This window comes from Lemur catta, chromosome 8, assembly GCF_020740605.2.
Source record: "Lemur catta isolate mLemCat1 chromosome 8, mLemCat1.pri, whole genome shotgun sequence".
NCBI lineage: Eukaryota > Metazoa > Chordata > Mammalia > Primates > Lemuridae > Lemur > Lemur catta.
Window position 1 is genome coordinate 72,775,810 of NC_059135.1, and position 21,571 is coordinate 72,797,380.

Consider the following 21,571-nt stretch of genomic DNA (forward strand, 5'->3'; position numbering starts at 1 on the left):
CACACTTGCCATGCTCCATCCTACCGCAGAGCCTTTGGACACGGTGTCTCCAATCTAGAGGGCCCCTTCCTCCCTTTTTTTTTTTTGCTTTTCCCTCACACAGCCATCCTGTCTCAGCTCCTGAGCCACGCTGCCTGGAAGGCCTTCCTGACCTCTCTCACCATGTTTGACTCCATCTAATAATGGCTCTCATACGTAGTCTACTCTTCATTCTCCTGCGAGCACTTCACACAGCTGCAATTTTATACTTGCCTGTGTGCTTATGGGATTAACATCTGCCTCCCACCTTGGATTTTAAGCTCTGCGAGGAAAGGGACCATGACTGTTTTTAGTCGCTAACTGTATCACCACTGGCACAGAATAGAGGCTTACTAAATATCAGATGGATGCACAGAGCGAAGGATGAATACACAGTCCCAGCAGGCCTGTCTTCTTCCCCTCCCGGGTCTGCACACCTACCCTCTCACATTTTCACCTTTGGTCATCAGTCTCCTCTGCCCAGAAGTTCCTGCCCCCACATCGTGACCGGTTTCTTCAGAGGGCTGCCTCCCCTGCTATTAGAAACAGACCATGTACACCGTCTCAGATTTATTAAGGAAGTGCCTTCATTTCTCTTTCTTTTGATTGGCACCCCCATGTTCACTGGGTCACATCTCTGCTTTTGGATTGACCAGAATGCCACACCATGGGGCTTCCTGGGCCGTCCCTGAGGGGGCAGAGGATGCCAGCTCAGAGTGAGGTAGCATTAGCTCCTCATGGGACAAAGCTTTACCAACGTGGAAAGGGAGACGGGAGGGAGGCTGGCAGATAAGTCTACCCCCCTTTCTCTCTCCCATGGGTTGTTTCAAGGTGTGGCCCCTCCATGGGACCCCCCTGCAGAAGAGACAGATGTGGCTCTTCAGGCTTGCCAGAAGGTGTCAGTTAGCACAGTAAAACATCCCAGCGTGTTGTACGGCATCTTCCCTTGTCCCACTTCTCTTTTCCCTCACTCTCACCACCCTGGGCTTGTATCTTCCAAATAAATTGCTAGCACCTTAATCTTTCCCTCAGACCCTGCTCTCTTGAGCATCCAGGCAGATATCCCCTGACATTGTGTGTGTCCCCTAAAGAGAGCAACTGCACCCATAGTTCAAGCACACAGTACAGTACTTTGAGAGAATCTGCTCACTAAATGGCCAACGAATGAACAAAGCTACTGAAAAATATGGCCTGGACTATCAGAAGGGAACTCATAATCCCACTGCTTAATCCTGTGCTAGTCAGAACCTGCCATCAATGGTACTAATTTTAATTTTTGAGAAACCCATTTTAAAACTGTATCTCTCAAATTTATCAAATGATGGACCGCTTAAAGGATCTGATCAAAGCCATAAACCCCCCTTCCCAGAAAAATACACATATGCATCTGTTCACTCTCGGTTTAGGCAGTTCTCAGAACCCCTGAGCCTCATCCACAAATTTCATGTCAAGAAACCCTGCTTTAGAAAAACAGACAAAGAAGAACATAATCAATGGACAAGTAGAGCAGCTGGCACCACTTTTTATAAGGAACAGCTGAAAGAATGACTAAATCTTAAAAGAAAATAAAAATCAGGGATGCACAACATGAAAGTTGGTGTATTTAAAGGCATATCGAGTGGAAGAGGATTAGATGTTTGTTCCTATAGTATCTCCTCTTATGGGAGTGACTCTCTGCCCCCATTAGGCTTAGCTGTGCCTCCTCTTTGCTGATAGAGCCTCATTAGTATGCTGCAGTTCTAACCCTTAAAATATTAGTCCTTTATCTAAAGAGCCAGATAGGGATAGAGGCTCCAATTTGGCCACAAATGCCAAAAAAAGCAGTGACAGTAGACCCAACGCCCAACCCTGTTTCTTCTCTGCTTCCTAAAATCATCCTTGGCTCAGGGGCCCTACAGAAACAGGTGGCAGGCTGGCTTTGGCCCTCGGGCCACAGTCTGCCACCCCCTGCGTCAGAGACTGGCCACTGATGAACCAGTCCATCTTCCCCACCACACTGTGAGTTCTCCGAGGCAGAAGTCATAACTTACCTCACCCTGGGGTCCCAGTTCTAACACAGTGATGGGTACACAAAGCTTAATCCATGTGTGCTGAATGCAAGGATTCCCCAGCAAGACGCCCTCATCACCGGTTTGAACTGACCTCACCTCATCTTGCAGGGCCCGCTGACCACTCCTAGGCACCCAGTTATGCTGTGTGTCACGGCTGTCTGCAGGCTGCAGTGACCTAAAATGAGTGGCTTAGAAAAACCAGAGAATTCTTTCTTTGCCAATTTTCAGGTTGGTTTTTCAGCTTCTGATATGAAAACATAAAATAACCACTCACTATGTATTTCCATAAGCTAGCCTTTTAAAAGTGTTATCAAAAGTGGGGATGATGCCAAGAAATCTGTTAAATATTCTTGTGCAGCTGTTCACATCTTAGCATTTAATTAGTTATAATTGCAATTTAAAAAACAATTAAACTCTGTGGGGGTTATTTACTGCATCTCCTGATGATTCTGTCTTTATGTGCCTCAAAAGACACAACTGGAAAGCGAGATCTGAGTCTAGAACTGCTGAGATTGAAGGGACAAGTTATTGTCACTGATAGTTAATTTCCTTTGCCATTCTTTTGGGGTAAGGGTGGGGTGATTCTTCTTATGCATCATTTTGCAATTTTAGAACACAGATTGCTAACTTTTGAAATAATATAGCCAAAACTTGGTGGTATAGACATGTAGTTTTCTTTTCACTCATATCCTCAGCACAGGAAGACCAAGAATTGCCATTTCTGAAAGTCCTTGCCCACATCATAAACTCGTCAGCATTTACAGTCCTAAAAACAAGTTGGAACCAAAATTTACATACTGCCAGCCAAGAAGTTGGGATGGAAAAACAAAAGGGAATTAAAGTGTGTTAATATTCTCTTGTCTTACACAATAGAAAGCTAACAAGTTAAACTCTGCTGGAAAACAAATGTATTTATGAATATAAGAAAAAAATTGGGAACCCATAAATGTAATGTGGTCTCCTAGATGGGACCTTGGGACAGATAAAGGACAGTAAGGAAAAACTAAGGAAATCTAAATAAACACAGATGTTAGCTAATAATAATGTATCATTATTGGCTCATTAATTGTGACCGATGTACCATACTAATGTAAGATGTTAATAATAGCAGAAACTAGATGCAAGGTATGTAGGAATTCTCGGTACTATCTTTTCAACTTTTCCATATATCTCTAACTATTCTAAAGTAAAAGGTTTATTAATTTTTTAAAATAGGGATAGTTCCTAAAGAATATAATTAAGTTATGTAGCTTATAAAAGAGGTAGAAAAGAAAAAAGTAGATTAAAAAATATTTAATTAGTCCAAAAGAAGGCAGAAAGCCAGGCACAGTGGTGTGTACCTGTAATCCCAGCTACCTGAGAGGCTGAGGTAGGAGGTCACTTGAGCCCAGGAGGCCAGCCTGGGCAACATAGCAAGACCGTGTCTCTAAAAAAAAAAAAAAAAAGAGGGAGAGAGAGAGAAAGCAGGAAATAAGAAAAGGGTATCTGTGTGGGGAAGGGTTGATAAGCATTGTACACAGCAAATACAAAAGAAAGCAGCAAAAATAAGGGTTGAGTGTTAAGGATGCAGTATCTCTTGTCCCCTAATGTAATATTTGGCTGCCACCCTCCAACTCCCTTCTCATTCCTAACTTCTTCCACTCGTATCCCAGGCAGCATATGAGTGATCTACGATTCAGTCAACCAATTAACAAATATTCACTGAGCCCCTGGTGTAAGACCCTCAGTAAACGCCATGGAACCAGACCACAATCCTGGAAAAAGCAAGGTGGCTGCCCCCAGGGCCTCCTTCACACGTGCCTCCCAGGTCCGGCCCAGGACTAGCCGCAGACAGCAGTACTCAACAGATATTGTCCAAATTGTCTTCCACAGAGGGTCTGGACCCTGACAGCACAATGAAATCACCTGAGGAGCTTCCAATAAATACCAATGCCCAGAGCCACACCAACAGACATTCTAATTCAACTGGTTTGGGTGAACTTGGGCAGAATACCAGTACTTTTTAAAAAGCTGACCAGAAGTTTCTAATATACAGCAGGGTTGCACATACAGGAGCCTATAAGGTGAGCTATAGCAGATTGAATCTGGATGTTAAGGTATCAGTTAATTGTCACAGCAGTACAGATGTGAGTATTCCAGATCAGTACTATTTTTTCTCCCTCTAGCAGCAGCTAACTCACTGTGCAGATGAGAATGGAGCCATGCAGCTGCAGACCAAGCACTGCCAAAGATTGCCAGCAAACCACCAGATGCTAGAAAGAGGCAAAGAAAGATTTCTCTACATGTTTTAGAGGAAGCAGGGCCCTGCCAAAACCTTGATTTCAGACTTTTAGCCTCCAGAAGAACCATGAGAGAATAAATTTCTGTTGTTCTGAGCCACCCAGCTTGTATTCCTTTGTTACAGCTGCCCTAGGAAGCAGCTTCCAATTAGGTATCGGATGGCGTAGGACAAATGAAAACTTGATAATCTAGCAGAAGGCAGGAAGTTTTTGTCATTGCAAAAAAAAAAAAAAACAAGAAGAAGAAAATAAGAAAGATTTTATTAATATACAACAAACACAAAATAACATGGCAGAAATAAATTCAAATATATCAGTAATTCAGAATCTATGGACATATTAAATTAACTTAGCAGACAAAATGCTGAATGGGTTTACAAATATGATTCATTGATACATGATTTGCATATGACACTTCTAGAACAGAACAAAATGATACAAGATACATGAAGAATAAAGTAAATGAAAAAGATACGCCAAACAGTAACTTAAAAAAAAAAAAAAAAAAGCTAGTGTAGCAATACTGAGAACAGAGCCAAAAAGTAACAATTATGTTCACAATACACCAACAAGAAATAATTTCAATGTCCCTAAACATAGCCTACAAAACCATAAAGGGAAAACTGACAACTATAAGGATAAATAGAAAAATGCACAATCAGAATGGGAGATGTTCTCTTCTGAGAGAAGTGGTCTGAGAAAAGATGTAGGTAAGAATGAGTAGGACAATAAATGATGTGAATAACTTGACCAGCAAGATTAATCCAAAAATATGTATAAAACCCTACTCCCTGTGAACAGAATTCATATTTTTTTTTAAGTACACAGGAGTATTTATTTATAAAATTGACCATGTACTAGTTGCCAAGGATTTCAAAGAACCAGGGTCATAGAGGCAACATTCCTTGACCAAAATACAGTATCGTTTATCTCGGAATTCAAGTTCACTCAGAGAGAAATGCAAATTAAACTACAATGAAATAGCATTTTTTAATCACACTGCAAATACAAAATAATAGTAACACACTGTCTTGGTGAGGATGTAAGAAAATGGGACTCTCGGCTATGGGGGGGCGGTAAATTGATAGAATATCAAGATTTAAAATATACATTTCCCCTTTGCTTCCAGTCCACTTCTAGGAATTTTTCCTATGGAGACATTTAACAAACGTACAAAAATAAGAATGTACAAAGATCTTCATCACAGTGTTGGTTATTATAGCAAAAGATATAAAAACCTTAATGTCCATCAGTGTGGGAATGACTAAATTGTGGTCTTCTCATACAGGTGAATATTAACAACAATGATGCAACTCCATGTTTACTGATATGGAAGAGCTCCAAGATCTGTGAGATGCAGAACAATGTGCATAGTCATAATCCTAATTTTGATAAGGAGAAGGGTATCTACATTCTAGAAACATACCTAAGAATCTGCTAACAGTAGTTGCTTCCGGAAAGAAGTACTGGGAGACAGAAGAGACCTACTTTCACGAAATACCTTTTTGTAATATTTGCATTTTTACTATGTCCATGTATTAGTATTCAAATAATAAATAGGCAAAAGCTCTTAATCATTTTATTTGTTCATTTAAAATATACTATCTAAAGAAAATGAAGTCTGTAGTGATAAGCCTAATAAACTTATTGCAGAAATTCCAAATTCCTTCCCACATTCCCTTTAAATTCCTTTATTTATGAACTGTCAGGGCTAACGTGTCTGTACACTTAAACCAGCAAACACGTTCAACAAGGTTTTCAAGAGGTTCCTTATTGAACTGCTATATGTAAAGGTGCTCAGTCAAAACAGCAGGGTATGAACAAATGAGAGACTGTTTCCTTTCGTGGCAGAGCAACTTGACAATCCACGGACGGCTATCTCTCTTTTTCTCCCTCCCTAACCCCATGTGGACACACCAAGCACGTTCTGGCCCTGCCTCAGGACATTTGCATGCACTGTTCCTGTTTCCTGGAACGCTCCCACCCAGTCACATGGCTTATTCCCTGGATTCACTAAGTTCTCTGCCCAAATGTCACTTAGTCAGAAAGGCTGGCCCTGGCCAGCTTATCTAAGACAGTGTCACCCTCCCAGTCTATCTCTTTACCCTGTTTTTTTTCTTTTTTCATCACTTACCAAGATCTGACATGACCTTTGTGCTTATATGCTGGCCTCCCACATTAGAAGATAAGCCCCATGAGGAGAGGGACTTGGTTTACTGCTCTCTACTAGTACCTCGTAGCACACAGTAGGTACCAAGTAAGTATTTTCCCCATAAATAAAATAAATTTTGCAGACGGGAACTCTAGAGCATAGTTTTCTTTATGTTTTGGCCAAACTCTTCCTAAAGTGTTTGTTTATTTTTGCAAACTGCAGCTTTCTCTCATCTTTTATGCCTAGCTGATGATCAAAGATAGGACAAATGAAGAAAAGTTCTTTTTGGAAAAAGAGGAAACTCAAGGATGAAGAAAGGATTTGTACCATGATGCTGGGTTTATTTTGAAATCACCAGGCTAACACACTGTGGGTTTAGAAATGTCATTTATTTTCTTAGTCACCCAATCCTAAAAGGAAGGTAAAACCTTCTTTCAGATGGTATGGGTAATAAAACACCAATGCTACACAAGTACAAGAATTCTAAAAGCAAGCACGAGTTTAAAGAAGTTATTTGAATCTAAGAGTATGGGAAGGACATTGGCCCTCATGGCCCGGCAGGTGTGAGCCAGATCTGCCTGAGTCCCTGAGGGTCAAGCATCCAGCTGCCCATCCCCTGGCTGGACACCCCTCAATCCTGTCAAATTCAGCCCCCTATTGGACTTCTCCCATTCACCTTCCCTGGGCCTCACTTATCCCAGAAATGGCACTTACCTACGTCAGAGAATGACAGGGACAGAAAGAAGTCTCATCACCTTGCCACTTCTAAACAGTTCTGCCCTAAAGGCATTCCCCACACTTTGGTTCTTTAAGGGGGCCCCACATCCCCTTAAGCACTGAGTCACAAGCTCGCCCATCACCTTAGCCTCCCCAGCTCCGACTCCCAGAGAAGATGGTGTTAGGTGTGGGCAGCAGGCCAAATAAATGCTCCACTGTCCCCAGCCCTTCCCCACCATGGCCTGTCACCCCGTAAATTTAGAAATACCTGTCTAATTCTTACCCACACCCACACGGTCCTCTGAGAGCAGTTTATATACTTTTGTGAATTTGCACACAGCCTGGTGTCAGCCCAATAAACCACTTCTGGAATCCAATTCCGGTAAAGACAACAGCTGCTTACTATTAAAAGACAGAAAGGAAGAAAAGAGAGAGTATGAGAAACAGGAAGGAAGGAAGAGGAGAGACTTCTTTGCTTCCCACCCATATGCTTTTCCAGTCTCTAGGAAGTTCTTCTTATAGTCTAACCTAATTCCTCCTTGAATCAATATAAGACTTATATATGTGTCTCCCATTTTCACTGGAAGTGGAGAGGAGTTCATAAATATGGTCCGTATTATATATCTTCAATTACTTAAGGGCCCTTCTCTTCTCTTCAAGTCCATGGCAATCATCCAATTTATTTCATTGCCACCTTGATCTTAAAAAACTCAAAATTCGAATGAGAGATTAAAAAATCATTATACTGCTTCAAGTTCTGCTCCTCTTACACTTAAACTTGCCCAATTATTCTACCTCTTTGCTTGTTATATTTTGAACAGCGCAGGGAATGAGAAAAGAATTGCCTTTTCGAGCATCTGTCACCACTGACCCTGGGTTACCTCTGAAGTGTATGCTTACAGCATTTACCTAAAATTATTAAGTGCTCCAGTGACATTATTACAAGAGGGGGCAGGAAGAGTGTCAACCTAATGAAGCGTCAGATTATATCTGATGGTCTCCATCTGAAAATCAGCACGGGCCAGGCTGTGTGCTAATCAAATCACCAAAGGCCCTTCGCCCTTGGACAACAGCAGCCTTTGTCTGTACCCGAGAGGAAAACGAGCTGCCTACTTTCCAGTGCTAATCAGTTTAGTGGAGAACGGGTTACGTTCCATGGGAAAAGTTGGGCTCTCCCCTTCCAGGGCAGGCATCCAAAGCCAGGGGCTCCGGGAGGCAGTAAACCATTCCTTCCTGAGTTGGAACTCGGACCACCTCACTGGAAGGCTGACACTGTGTCCTTGAGTTCAGAATTGCCAGCACTTTTCAGGGTGCTTATGTGTAATAAGGTCTCCATGTATGTTGATTGAATAAATGAATGAGTGAGTTATTAAGATTTACATTTGGTTCTGAACTTCCTGGTAACCAAAGCAAAAAGAGGAACATACTAGTTTACACGGCTTTCATATGTGCATGAGAGAAGAGAACACCATTTTAGAAAATACAGCACTGCTAACATTCGTTTGGAGAATGTTGAGCACATGCTTCTGTGCATTGTTAAAATCCTTTGCTGAAACCCATGCAAGAAGGCCACGTTCACTGCTTTACTTGCTAGCTGGAAAGATCTGCTGGTCACAGATGGATTTCTCATCCACATAGGCTTATGTGGCAAAGATCAAGGCGAGTAGCTGCTTCTCTACATCCTTAACGGCCAATGTGAACATACCATGGAGTTGCATTCATTCGAACTGGCTGGTTGGGCCTGGAACAAAAGATCGCACATTCCTAATGGCAGATAACTCCCACAGAGGGTAAATTTCGTTTAGCAGTGCATGCATGGTTTCTCAGCAAGTGGTCAAATTCCACTTGCTAATTATGTGCAACTAATTCTAGACTTATTTTTCCTCCCTAGGCGTATATTTACCAACAACAAGAGATTGAATCCATATATTCAAACTGGGGTGCAGAGAGTGGAAGAGAGAGCATAATTGGAGTTTAAAAATACTAATTTCATTGAATAATATCATCACACATAACTCCTCAACTCAGGAGAGAAGCCACAACATATTGTCCTTCTAAGCAAGATAAATAGAGATTTAGAGGAAGCAATAAGCCTTCTGAATTTTGGAATTTAATGATACTTTATAAAGTGTGAGAAGATTAACTCCTACTGTCAGCCAGGTTGAAGTGAAACAGATAATTTTACATGGTATTAGAGGCAGTGTCATTGATACATTGTGTCAAACTGTCCCAGAAAGATTTTATTAAAATTTTAAATATGTGTTCCTTTGATCCAGCAAGTTCACATCCAGTTATCTATTATAATGAAATAAAGAACATTTCTTTATAAATTACAAAGATGTATGTATGGGGATTTATCTGCAGTATATACGTGTTTACAGAAAAAAATGAAAACTATCTAAATGTCTATTAATAGAAACTTGATTAAACAAACCATGGCATATTTAAGAACTACAATGAATATTTCATTCTTGTATGCAAAAACATTTATCAAGCATCTGCTATGCTGAGCTTGGTTCTAAGCACGAGAGTTACATCACACAAAGTATACAGAAATCTCTGCTCTTGTTGAGTTTATATTTTAGACGTAATGTTTTTAAATAAATTCTTAATTGATAAATCCCAAAATGGCTACATATTTTTGAAATAGAGACATACATATATTTGGGAGATATATATTTTCCTGCTTATATAATGCCAGATGTGCCCTTGAACGAACCCCTTGCAAAAGCTCTGAAGCTCCTGTGGGTCCCATGCAAACAGAAAGCCAGTGGAGTATCTTAAAAATAAAATAATAGTACACTGAGCACTGGAACACACTTACACGGTTTCAACCCTGGCTTTGATATATACACTAACTGCATAATCTTTCCAATGTACTTAACCTCACTAATCCAGTTTCCTTCTCTTTGACTCACTGGATTACCATAAGAATTCAGGAAAAAGAAAATTATCTAACACTCTCTACGAGATGCTTAGAAAATAGTAGATGCTCAATAAACATCTGTTTCCTTCACTCTCTCCTTAGCCTGCCTTGGGATTCAGAACACAACTATAATACTTAACTGCCTTTCTCTATTAATTTATTATGCAACGTAGAAGAAAATGAATCCATCAAAAACATTTAAATGAAGAACTGTTTTTGCTGGATCAAAGGAACTTTTAATTTTCCTCCCCGTCCTCTTTCCTTATCTCAGCCCGCACATACGCAGCAAAAATCAATCAATCTTCTTTCCCTCAGCAACTGCATCTTAGTGCTTCTTAGCACTGTTCCCCCTAAAGAAGCTGGTTTAAAAATATTTTTTAATTAAGCAGATATTCATTAGCTTATTTTCACCTGTATTCACATTTGTCTTCACAAAATAATTATTTTCTCATAAAGCCTCTCAGCCAGCAAGGGTGAATGTTTCTGCAGGATTTGGAGGAGGCAGTCCCTGCTAAGGCCTGCTGCAAGTCCTCAACTGACTGCCGCACCCTCACCATTTATTTTCTGTTGGATGTTTCTTCTTAATTCATACGTTTCACTTAGTGCCTCAGTCTACGAGCACAATAAAATCTTTCAGTAGAAGATCCATTAGATAGTTGCAATCCAGAAAATAAAATCCGGTGGCATAAAATAAGGCATCTTGTGGACCCATTGGCACCTGGGAAAGATGCTCCAATAGTGAAACGGCTAAGAAGCCAATGAAGACCCAGAATCTCTTGATGCTGCAGTTGCCTCCAGCTTGTAAGTTTCTACCAAAAGCCGTTTGGTCTAGGGCAAGGGTAGCTTATGAAATGTTGAAAATAACATTTCTTATGAAACTCACTGCCTTTATACCATGTTTCATCAGGTAAATGCTTTCAGGAACTCAGCACCAAGGGGAGGAAAAATGTATCTTCTGAAGTAATAGTCTGTTTAGACGTACACGCATATGAAAACTGTGAAACCAATGCATTTTTTTGCTTTGGTCACCAGGAAGTTCTGATTCAGACATAAACGTTAACAACTCATTCATTCGTCTATCGATTCCATAAACGTAAATGGAACCTCTACTGCACGTCAGGCACCATGCAAACTGCTGGTGATTTTAAGTCCAAGTACAAATGCTAGCCTTCCAGAAAGCCACGGAAAAATACTGAATTAGCAGGTAGCTACTACTATGACTGAGGCATACACAGGATACCCGGGACCTCAGAGGAAGGACACCTCCCTCAGCCTGGGGCACAGAGGGGTGGGAGGGAGCAGGAAGGGGGGGTGCCCCCTTAAAGTGACATAAGATACCAGCTCTGGTTTTTAGTAAATTATCTCTCATTTGATTTCTGATGTTTCTTAATTCTTGCCTTACAAATGTTTTAGGCCTCCATAGAAACAGTTTGGGAAAAAAATACATATTTATTTATTCACACATACACATATCTAAATATACGCAGAAAACTCATAAAACAATATCCTTTAACTAAAAGAAACTCTCAGAATTTCTTTAAAAATAGCTTACAAAGGGTATTACAAAGGCACCCTGGGAAAATCAGACACAACTGGGAGTCATCTCTGAAGAGCAGATGGTTGCTGTGAATATTTTCCATGATTCCCAAGTAACTGTGGTTTAGAAACATTAAAATATTTTATTAATTTAGCATATTCTTAACCTTGTCTGCTTCACTAAGTTTATTCCAGCACGTCAACCCCAAAGATATTGATCAAGCGGCTCTGAGCTGGCAGATAGTGATTGACAACCCAGATTGACTATATGGTTTCAAGACGGGTCCTGGCTTGCTTGCAGATTTGGCTAGTGTGAAGCCAGTGCATTCCTTTGCCTCCTCCTATACCAACTTTTCCCTCCAGCACATCATACACTGTGAGAGAATGGGGTTGTTGGCATAACTTCAAGTTATATCACTGATTCAAATCTATTCCCAAGCAAACCTGCTTTTATTTCAGACGAATACTCTCTAGTGATCTGAATTGCAGGGGCAATAAAACAACTCCACATTTATGTAAGCATTCTCAGCCCCCAAGGAATAGCTTTCTGTGCCTACAAATACCTTAGAAGCGATAAAGAGTTTGGTAGGTTGGAGTCTTTTTTGTGGCTTTTGAAAAAAGCAGACTTCCACGTAATAGAAATATGATGAATTTGGTGTTTACCAACAATAACAACAATTGCTTTCATGAAGTATATTCTATGTGTAATTCTCATTTAATAGTAGCTACTTCATAAAACTATGGTAAAAATGATAATATCCAACTGATAAATCACAATCAGTCAGGGTAGCAAGATGTGCCTTCAGGGAAGGCCTGCAGGGGAAGCCAACTCCATCCTCCTGGTGCCTCTGCCCAGTCCTTCTCCAGCTGAGAGCCACAGGACCCTCCCCTTCTTTCCATCCGATCTGCTCAAATGCCCCCTTTCCAGAAAGGCCTTTCCTGACCATATTTCACAGAATAGCACAGCTTTCCCTAGCCCCCTTCTCTGCTTGCTTAGGTTGCTAGCACTCCCTTCCCCTCCTCCCTCCCTCCCTTCCTTCCTTTCTTTCTTATCTTCCTTACTCCATTTATTTATTTTGCACAGCACTTGTCGCCACCAGAAACATATTTGCATGTTTGTTTTCCCTCTTCCCTTCCTAGAACATATGCCCCAGAGAGCAGGGACTGTGTTTTTGTCACTACTGTATCTCCAACACATCTGGCCCCAAGGAGGCATTCAATAAATATTTGCTGAATGAATGTGATTTTTTAAAATTATTTCACTCTTTTAGCTCACCCACATTCCGTCCATGCTCTTCATATTGAAACCAAAGCACACTAAAGGTAGAAAGGACATTTTCCCAATATCCTCTTCTCCCTGATTTTAGTAAAGAGCAGCATCCTACAAAAAGTCAAAGCCTATTAAAGCAAATGCCCCAGGAATTTCTGTTAATCCTGTAGCAATATGTCTACAACTATACCTTATAGACCAACATTTGAATGTATTTTGACTCAATGGTTCTGACACTTTGAAAGATGCTCACTCTAATCGGTTACCAAAAATATTCCCTACAAGTTTCTTAAAAAGAGGAGAAATCAAGTGAATTATCCTAAGAATGGAAAAACATCACATGTACTGACCACTAAATTGGTACTAACCGATCAACACTTATGTGCACATATAGAAGGAACATTCACTGGGGACTTGGCAGGAGGGAGGGGGAAGGAGGGGATGGGCCAATTCACACCTAACAGTGTGGGGCACACTGTCTGGGGGATAGGCACGCTTATAGCTTTGACACGGGCGGTACAATTTATGTGACCAAAGCGTTTGTACCCCCATAATATTCTGAAACAAACAAACAAAAAAAGATGAGAAATCAGCAGCAATGACTGGCTACAATCTTGCAGTGGAACAGATTTATACTGCCTCTCTTTCCAGCATATAAGTCCAGGGAGGGCAGGGGACATACTAAGACCCAAGGACTATCAATGACATGGGCATTCATCATCATGAATTCATGATTGCAAATTAAGATCAACAACTACCTTTATGTCCAAATATTCTAAGGCATAGCTTTGCATCCAAATGACCTCACAGCCCCAGTTCATCAAGGCCACTTTGCATTCAGAATCTCTCTGGCCAAAAACAGTAATCTTCCTGAATATGAGTGTGTGGGACCCTTTAAATCTTGTTAAGTCTAGCTAAAGAGGAAGCGACCCAGATGTGCACAGAAATGAGAAGCTGTGAGCTACTGAAGTCACTGGGGATCTAGAACCAAGTAAAAAGAGAACTGTATGAGATAACTAAATAAGCAGTACAGTTCCTTATCCATAATTGCTCTGGGTCTGTCACCATAATGGAATGTACCATAGAAAATGTTTTCTTAAATAAGTAGATAAATAAAAGCATCAGTCCACAGGAGCCAAGCAGCTCTGAGCAGACTTAGTTCTAAGTCTCAGTATTCTGTCTTGGCACTTGCTACCAAAGTGTTCTGCTAAACCGCCTGCCAAGGAGCAGTGAAGCAGAGCGCTAGAAATGCTTCCAAAAAGGTACCGAGAATGGAAGGCTAATTTAACAGGGCACGGCCAAGTGCAGTTAACAAACTGCACATTTGTAAGACGGAAATAAGTTGTCCTCAGTCTTCAGCAGTAACTCTCCTTGCTAAGTAGCTCTAAAAGAGTTCCGAAGCCTTTCTGCCTCTCGGGGTATAGCTGCCAATGAGTTCACTTCCATCTGCAGAAAAGGAGAGGCAGCCAAAGCGTGGGGTTTCCCCAGGCACCCGTCAGAGCTGCCAGGGATTGAGCAATTCAAGCTGCACCCAACCCCTTCCCTGGAGAAAGAACATGTGGAATCATGTTCTACTTGTTATTAACCGACGTAGCTTTTCTAAGTTCCTTTCCTTTTGCCCAAACAGAAATCAAATCATGGTACATGGAAGGTGAGTTCATTTCCACATGAACCCTTTGAGTGCTAGCCTGTACCAGGCTTCCTGGGTTCCATCTAGAACATTCCTTCTATTTGCTGCATACAGGGAGTCTGGCATGGCCAGAAAAAATAAACTTCATTCTGGGCACAGTTCTTCTTTGAGCATTCAGCAAAATAAACTCTTATCTGCCCTATTTCACTTGAGTCTATGTACCACAGCCCTGACTTGCCTAAGACTGCTTCTTGAAATGGCAGCGTAACAGCAGGGAAAGGACCCATAATGCGTGGCTTTACTCAGCCCCTCAACTGTGCAGCTTTGGGCGTGTCACTTCCCCTGTCCTGGTCTCAGTTTGCCCATCTCTAAAGCAGAAAGACTAAAATTTCTGAGAATGCTGTCTACTCTAAGATTCTGTGGTTCTGTGGACTTTTCTGAGATGTTTCTCTCTTTGAAAGAAGCACTTTCATCATCAATTCTTTCTAGCCTCTCATTCCGTTTTTAGCTCTTTTCTCCCAGAGACTTTGCTGGTCAGATGTCCTTTGGCCCACGCTGGGAAGTTTTCTGTGTGACTTATGGTGACTTAAGACTCAGGAATTTCCAGCTCTCTGGTCACCCTGGGCCCTTTCCCATCCTTTGATCCTCAAACTTAGATAGGAGACAAGCGACCATCACACTGTACAATTTCTTTAGGGGGCCTGAAGATGGGCCCTTCCTAACTCTGGGCACATAAATCATCATGCGGGAGATTTGCAGCCCTGAAGTAGTAAGTAGCCTAGATCACCAAGAGGCTTCTCCTCCTTCTCTTTATCTTTCTCAAACTTGCTCATTCTTTCTTATTTTCCTTCTTTCTTTTTCCTCCTCCTTTCTCATCTTTTCTCTCTTTGCTTGGTCCTGCCAGTACAACTAAGGAGGTTATTTAGACCCATTAGTGACTCACAGGAAAATAAAACAAGAAATTGCTGCTTATCTTCAGTGAACAGAACCACAAGATTAGGACTCAAAGCTGTCTGAAGCACTTTCATGTTGACGACGTTAAGGAAGCTATAACATAAAAGCACATGAGATGAAATGAATTCATGATTGCAAATTAAGATCAACAACTACCTTTATGTCCAAACATTCTCAGGCATAGCTTTGAATCCAAGGCTTTCATAAAAAGCTGATATGAGTAGGGGAAGATACTGAAGCCACGGTGTTTAACCGAGGAACAAGTGGTGTAATCCCTGAGATTAATGAAACTCCAGATCACAACTGTTTAGTGTATTTTTGCTAAGCATGAGTAGCTCATGTGGTGAGGATTTAGAGTTCAATCAAAATACCTTCTCTACATCCACTTGTGAACATAATACTCACAACATCCATGTGATTAACAAGAGCGTCCTACTCCAGGAGGGTTGCCAACGGCAGGCAGAAGTGTGGCATATCTAAACAAATGAACACGAAAAGGTATCATTATGACTGATATTGTAGACATTTGGGATAAAAGGCTTTTAAGTAAGTAGAAGGTTTTAGGCTGGGGACAAGTCATAAAGAGGTCCTTAGGCTCAATAATCTTTCCTAGCCACCAACCAGGTATAAGAAAAACCCACATTCTGTACAGCATCCTTTCATCCCCAAGTAGAAAGATCTGATGGGACATGGATGGAATGGATACCAATTTTTAGTGTCTGCAGGAACAGGGAAGAAGAATGCAGTCAATACTCCTCTCCCCAGTCACGGAGAATCACTTAATCCAGCTCTGCTATAACTCGGTGGGACCAGGCCTAATCTCCTCTTTCAGGTGCAGAAAGCTTTGGTTGTGAACAAGCATCTTGAACTTTACCTCCAGGTATAAAACAGAACTTGTCATGTACCTAAGATGGATGAGTAACTTCTGCCCCCACCCGTTGATTAATTACTCTGTGGATGTTTGTCTAAATAAAGACTCGTTATGGCATGGCTACAGGCCTGAGCCAAGCCACTCTGATGTCCAAAGTAAAACAGTGACTTGGCCCTTTCTCTTCCCCTTCAAAAGTCATTTAAAGATTTTTCCCCCCAGAATAATACAAGTGGAATACATCTGGAAATTTGTTATTTTGGTAGCAGGGGCTGGGGGACAGTTCAACGGAGTGGCGCAAACTGTCCTCAGCGAGAGCCTGATGGCAGAACCAAGCTCTGGCTGTGTCCTGAGTAAATCCAAGGCAGAGAAAGGCACGGTCTTGTCTTGAGAGGTGGAGGGAGAAGAGCTGCCATTTGGAGTCCTGGTCCAATTGGCCTCCCAGGGGCACACAGGAAAGAAGGACCCACATTCACTAAATTAGAGCAGAGCCTGTGGTACTCAGGCTCTTAGACCAAAGGTGAGGGCCTAGGAGGCTGCAGAAGCAGAAGTCTCAGGGAGCAAGAAGAAACAAAATGAGAAACAAGAAAATCACTTTTTTCCACAAAAGGAAAATTGATATCAAGAAGAACTGAGACGATGGCAAAAGAAAGAGTGAGACGATGTTAACGTTCCACTTCCCAGCCCCTCCAGGCTTTGTACCTATCTGTGTGCCTCTTTCTTGTTCTTTCCCAGGTACCCTGGCCCTGCTGATGGGTCCTGGGCTGACATCCACTCAACAGCCAATACTTACAGAGCTCCTACCTTGCACCAGGCATTGAATTAAAAAGGAATCATACAGAGATGAATTATACGGGTTCTCTGCTCTGCATATAAACCCCCCTCAAGGAAGCTGGATGAAGTCTACCATAAGTCTCATCTATTTCATCATGAGCACAACAGTTGCAGATGCTGCCAGTACCACAGGAAAAGCATTACAACTCCAAAAGCACCTAGCACTCCCCACCCCTTCCTCAAAGGTAACTTCTGCCACCCAGTAGATACCCTTGCTACTACACAACTAGAGCTGCATTCCATTGACTTGAACATTATCTCCAGTTAAAGGCCAGGAGAGGGAAAACCAGGAAGCTTATTAGTCATTTATAACTCTGCGTGAAGGAGTTAACTGCATCCTTCCCAAAGATAAGATTTTCAGATAGAGAGTTTGAGATATGGTTCCCTAAAGGAAGTACAGGGTAGGAAGTCAATGCAGAGGGCAGCCCACATCTGGCACTTGTCCTAATTCCTTCAGGCCATACTCCCAAGAAACATCCTGCTTGCTGATTTTGTATATTCTCAAGCTTGTAAAAATCATTTATACTCTAAGTAATTTCACCCACTACAGCTCTTGTTTTTTGGTTTTTGTTTGTTTGTTTGTTTCCTTTTTTTTTATTAGGGTCTTAGAAGTCTAGAGGAGATGGCTTTTTCAGGAACCTTCCTAAACATATGGATTTTGGTCATTCTTGCCTTGCAGGTAACCAGCAGAGGACCTCTTTGTGTTTAAAGGATACGCCCCATATGTGCGTTTCAGGAAGCAGGAAATTGGCTCCCCAGATCTCATATTCCCTTTGCTGGTCACCCACTCGACATCACACTTCAGCCAATCAGGGATTACTTATCAATTTTCATTAGAGAAGAGATGAGATTCTCCAGGTAAGTTCTCTCTTTCTCTCATTTGTGAAATTAAGGCAGGTAGACTACATAATTCTCATCAAGTTTTCTCTTCTGGTGTACAATCAAGGACATCAGAACACTAAGCAAGATTAAAAATAGAGCAGTCTGTCAAGTGCAAATAAAAGGCAGGTGACATGTTCTTCATTGGCCTGTCCTTATGCACCTGAGCCATGAACAGACACATAACCTTCTACAAGGTACTCTGTTGCTATTTTGTTGATACAAAAAAAGGCTCTGTAATTGCCCCAAGAAATTTTGACTTGTTTTGAAAGGTTATTTTTTACAAGAGAAAAATTTAGGAAATGTTCCCCATTCAAAGACCCTCTTATCACTATTCCCTGGGAAATGCTGAGTGCCTTACACATTTCTTTCAATAGCCTCCATCCAGATGAGGCAAAAGCACTAAAGACTGCTTTGATTAACACCAAATAAAACCCAGTTCTATCTCCACTTTCTATCCTTGTGAGACTCTCTCAATGTAATTACAGCAGCTGCTCCACGATAATACGGAAGGAGATGTGGTACCGGTGATTAGAACTAGGATGAGGAATCCATTTGCAGAAAGTATCCCTGAAGTCCATGATTTAAATCTGTAACTTGAACCAAATAACTTGCTCTACTAATTAAAGACTGACCTATCAGGAAATTTCAAATGCTATCTGAAGGAACATCCCTAGATACCACACCCAGATCTCTGTGAAGCCATCTGGAAAATGCAGTTCAATTCCAGAGAAGCTTATTACATGGTAAGTATAACTAGATATAAAAAGAAAAATAAGGCACAACCCTGATTTCCAAGAAGCAAATGATGGCAACATTATATCCAAGTGGAAGGAATAAAAATATTTTAGTGGTAATAGCTTTTTTTTTCTTTTAAATAAAGAAATCATATAAATGATATATGTTAGCTGAAAAATTTTAAAGGAAATGAATACCCAAATATGGGGTCCAATTTGTTTCTTTAAAAATATTCATTTACCTATACAATGATATAGTTTGAAGACACACCTCTGGCCAATGACCTTTCAGTGATCAGTCCAATAAAAGAAGACCGTAAGGTAGAACATGAAATGCTGGGCATTAGGGCACCATTATACCCCATAAACCAAGAGTAGAGTAGTTCTGAAGCTCATCCTACACTCAGGCACAACTTAGCTGTAACTGAAAGGAGATAAGAAACTGGGGCACACTCTACAGAGGTCACTTTTTTTGCATCTAGCCCATATTCTGCAAGGTCCTCCGGCTACAATATATCAAGATCCTGAATAAATACAATAAACAAACCTTATAATGCATTTATGACCACCAAAAAAGTAAAGAAAATTTCCCAAGAAAGTACATGCACACACGGAAGGAAGGGGGGGGAATATAGATAAAATCAAAATACTAAGTTGCAAGCACATACACAAGTCAGGGTTGCCCCAGGAGCAGGTTCTGCTAAGACTCTAGAGTCAAACTGAGCATCAGGTCCCTCTCACGATGGGGTAGCTGAACCTGAGATTTACGCAGTAAGCCAAGATCCTTGGAGGTTGCCAAAGCAGTCCCAAGTCAGTCCTGCACCCAAGCTCTAGGACACAAGTAATGCAAATCTCCTGTAGAGGAAAGCTCTCAAGTTAAGCCCTCAATATTGCCATAAATTAAATTGAATCAAATATAAGCTCTCACAAAAATTTCTCAAGACACACAAAAAAAACAAGACAACATAAATAAGAATTAGCAGAGATAAACAACAGAATCATATCCTCAATTACAAAATATTTAGTATTCTCAGATATAAAATATTACTATATAAAAATATTTCATATAATAAAATATGGAGCTAAGAAAATGAATAAACAAAGATTTTCAAAAAATGACCAAAAGGATTTGCACACTAGCCAAAGAGAACTTTTAGGAAAACAAGAGCAACAATATAAAACTATTAAAATTAAAAACTCAATGGATGGGTTAAACCACAGATTTACATAGCTGAAGAGAGAACTATTGACCTGATAAGCATTATGAAAAAAGTGATCAGAATGCAGGGGGGAGGGAAGAGAGAGAGAGATGGAAAATATCACAGGCTATTCAGAGGCATGGAGCACACACAGAATAAGAAGGTTGACTACAAGTCCAAAAGAAGCAATGGAAAGAGAGAATAGAGAATGGAGGAGATGAAATTTTGAGATACAAGGGCCAAGTTTTTTCTAGAACTGAAGAAAGACTCCAATCCCAAGATGCAGAAAACACTATACCCAAAGTAGAAAAAATAAACTTTTCCACATCTAAATACACTGAAATGATACTTCAGAATACCAAAGGCAATCACAATGTTATAAAGCAGCGAGAAAAGATATCAACAATTAGACTGACAGCAGATTTCTCAACAGCAACAACTGAAGTCAGAAGACAGTTATCTTCAAAGTGATAGGAGAAAATAACTATTAACTAGAACACCCAATAAAGCTTTTTTTTAAGAATGAGAATGAAATAAACATATTTTCTTATAAACAAAAACAGAGAGTCTACTACCAGCATAAATTCACTAAAGGAATTTCTAAAGAACATACTTTAGAAAGGAGGAAAACAAACCCAGAGGGATGTCTGACATACAAGGAGGAGAAAAGTTGGTAAATATGTAGGTAATTTTAAACAGATATTTTAAACTGTCTCTTAAATAAAACCAATATCTATATTGTGAAAATAAAAGGGGTCAAAACTAAAATATTAGACAACATTAGCACATAATTCAAGAGAGTAGGACTGAAGTACTCCAAGGTGCTTGAGTTGTTTGGCAAGGGGGTTATGATGCTGATTAGCTTTATTCCCCGTGGGAGAAAATGGTACCAGGACCCTAATGCACCAAGACTAGCACCAGGATTCCCTGGTCTCTCTCCCTCCCATCCTAACTCATCCCAACTGAGCCTGCTCCTTCCCAGTTGTGATGGGGGTGGGGAGGGATGGTTTAGGAGTTTCTGGACAAAATGTAATTCCCTGGAGGGATTCCATGGCCCCTAGAGGCAGGGTGGCTTCCCTCAGGGAGGAAGAGGGGCTCTCAGGAAAGAAAAGTCCTCCAGGGGGAAGAAAGACTGTTTTGGCAGCCTAAACTTTCAGCTGGGTCTAGTAATCCACTTATCCTAACTTGCAGGCCAGGCATGTCTTTGTTTGTGGAGGGCTTTGTTGGGGCTAGGCATTGTTTGACTTTGGCAAACAGGCTTGGAGATTAGTGATTTGTAAAGTTACTGCACTGACTGGTAGGGAAGGATGTGTTTGAGTTTCTGGGTTTTGCCAGTCAAGAGGTGTGGGGTGGTGGAAATGAGGGGCTGTGAAAAGTTTATGTTTGAGTAGGAAAGTCCAACTTCCTTCTAGAAATTTTCTGCTAAATACAGTCTGACCACATCAACCCACACCAACTTTCTTCTTAGGGGTGAAAAAACAAAAATCACAGCAAGGCTGTTCTTCAAAGGCTTCCTTGTAA

General features: G+C 40.9%; 1 protein-coding gene across 4 annotated transcripts in view; it reads right to left on the reverse strand.

The window, feature by feature from the left end:
- Positions 1-21,571, reverse strand: part of LYPD6B (LY6/PLAUR domain containing 6B) — a 160,546-nt gene that overhangs the window by 65,737 nt on the left and 73,238 nt on the right. For all 4 annotated transcript variants that reach the window (XM_045559215.1, XM_045559214.1, XM_045559213.1 and 1 more), the window contains one exon: positions 15,939-16,009. In XM_045559215.1, the coding sequence (XP_045415171.1) occupies positions 15,939-15,943 (5 nt within the window). In that variant the 5' untranslated portion in view covers positions 15,944-16,009. The remainder of the gene's footprint in view (positions 1-15,938; positions 16,010-21,571) is intronic.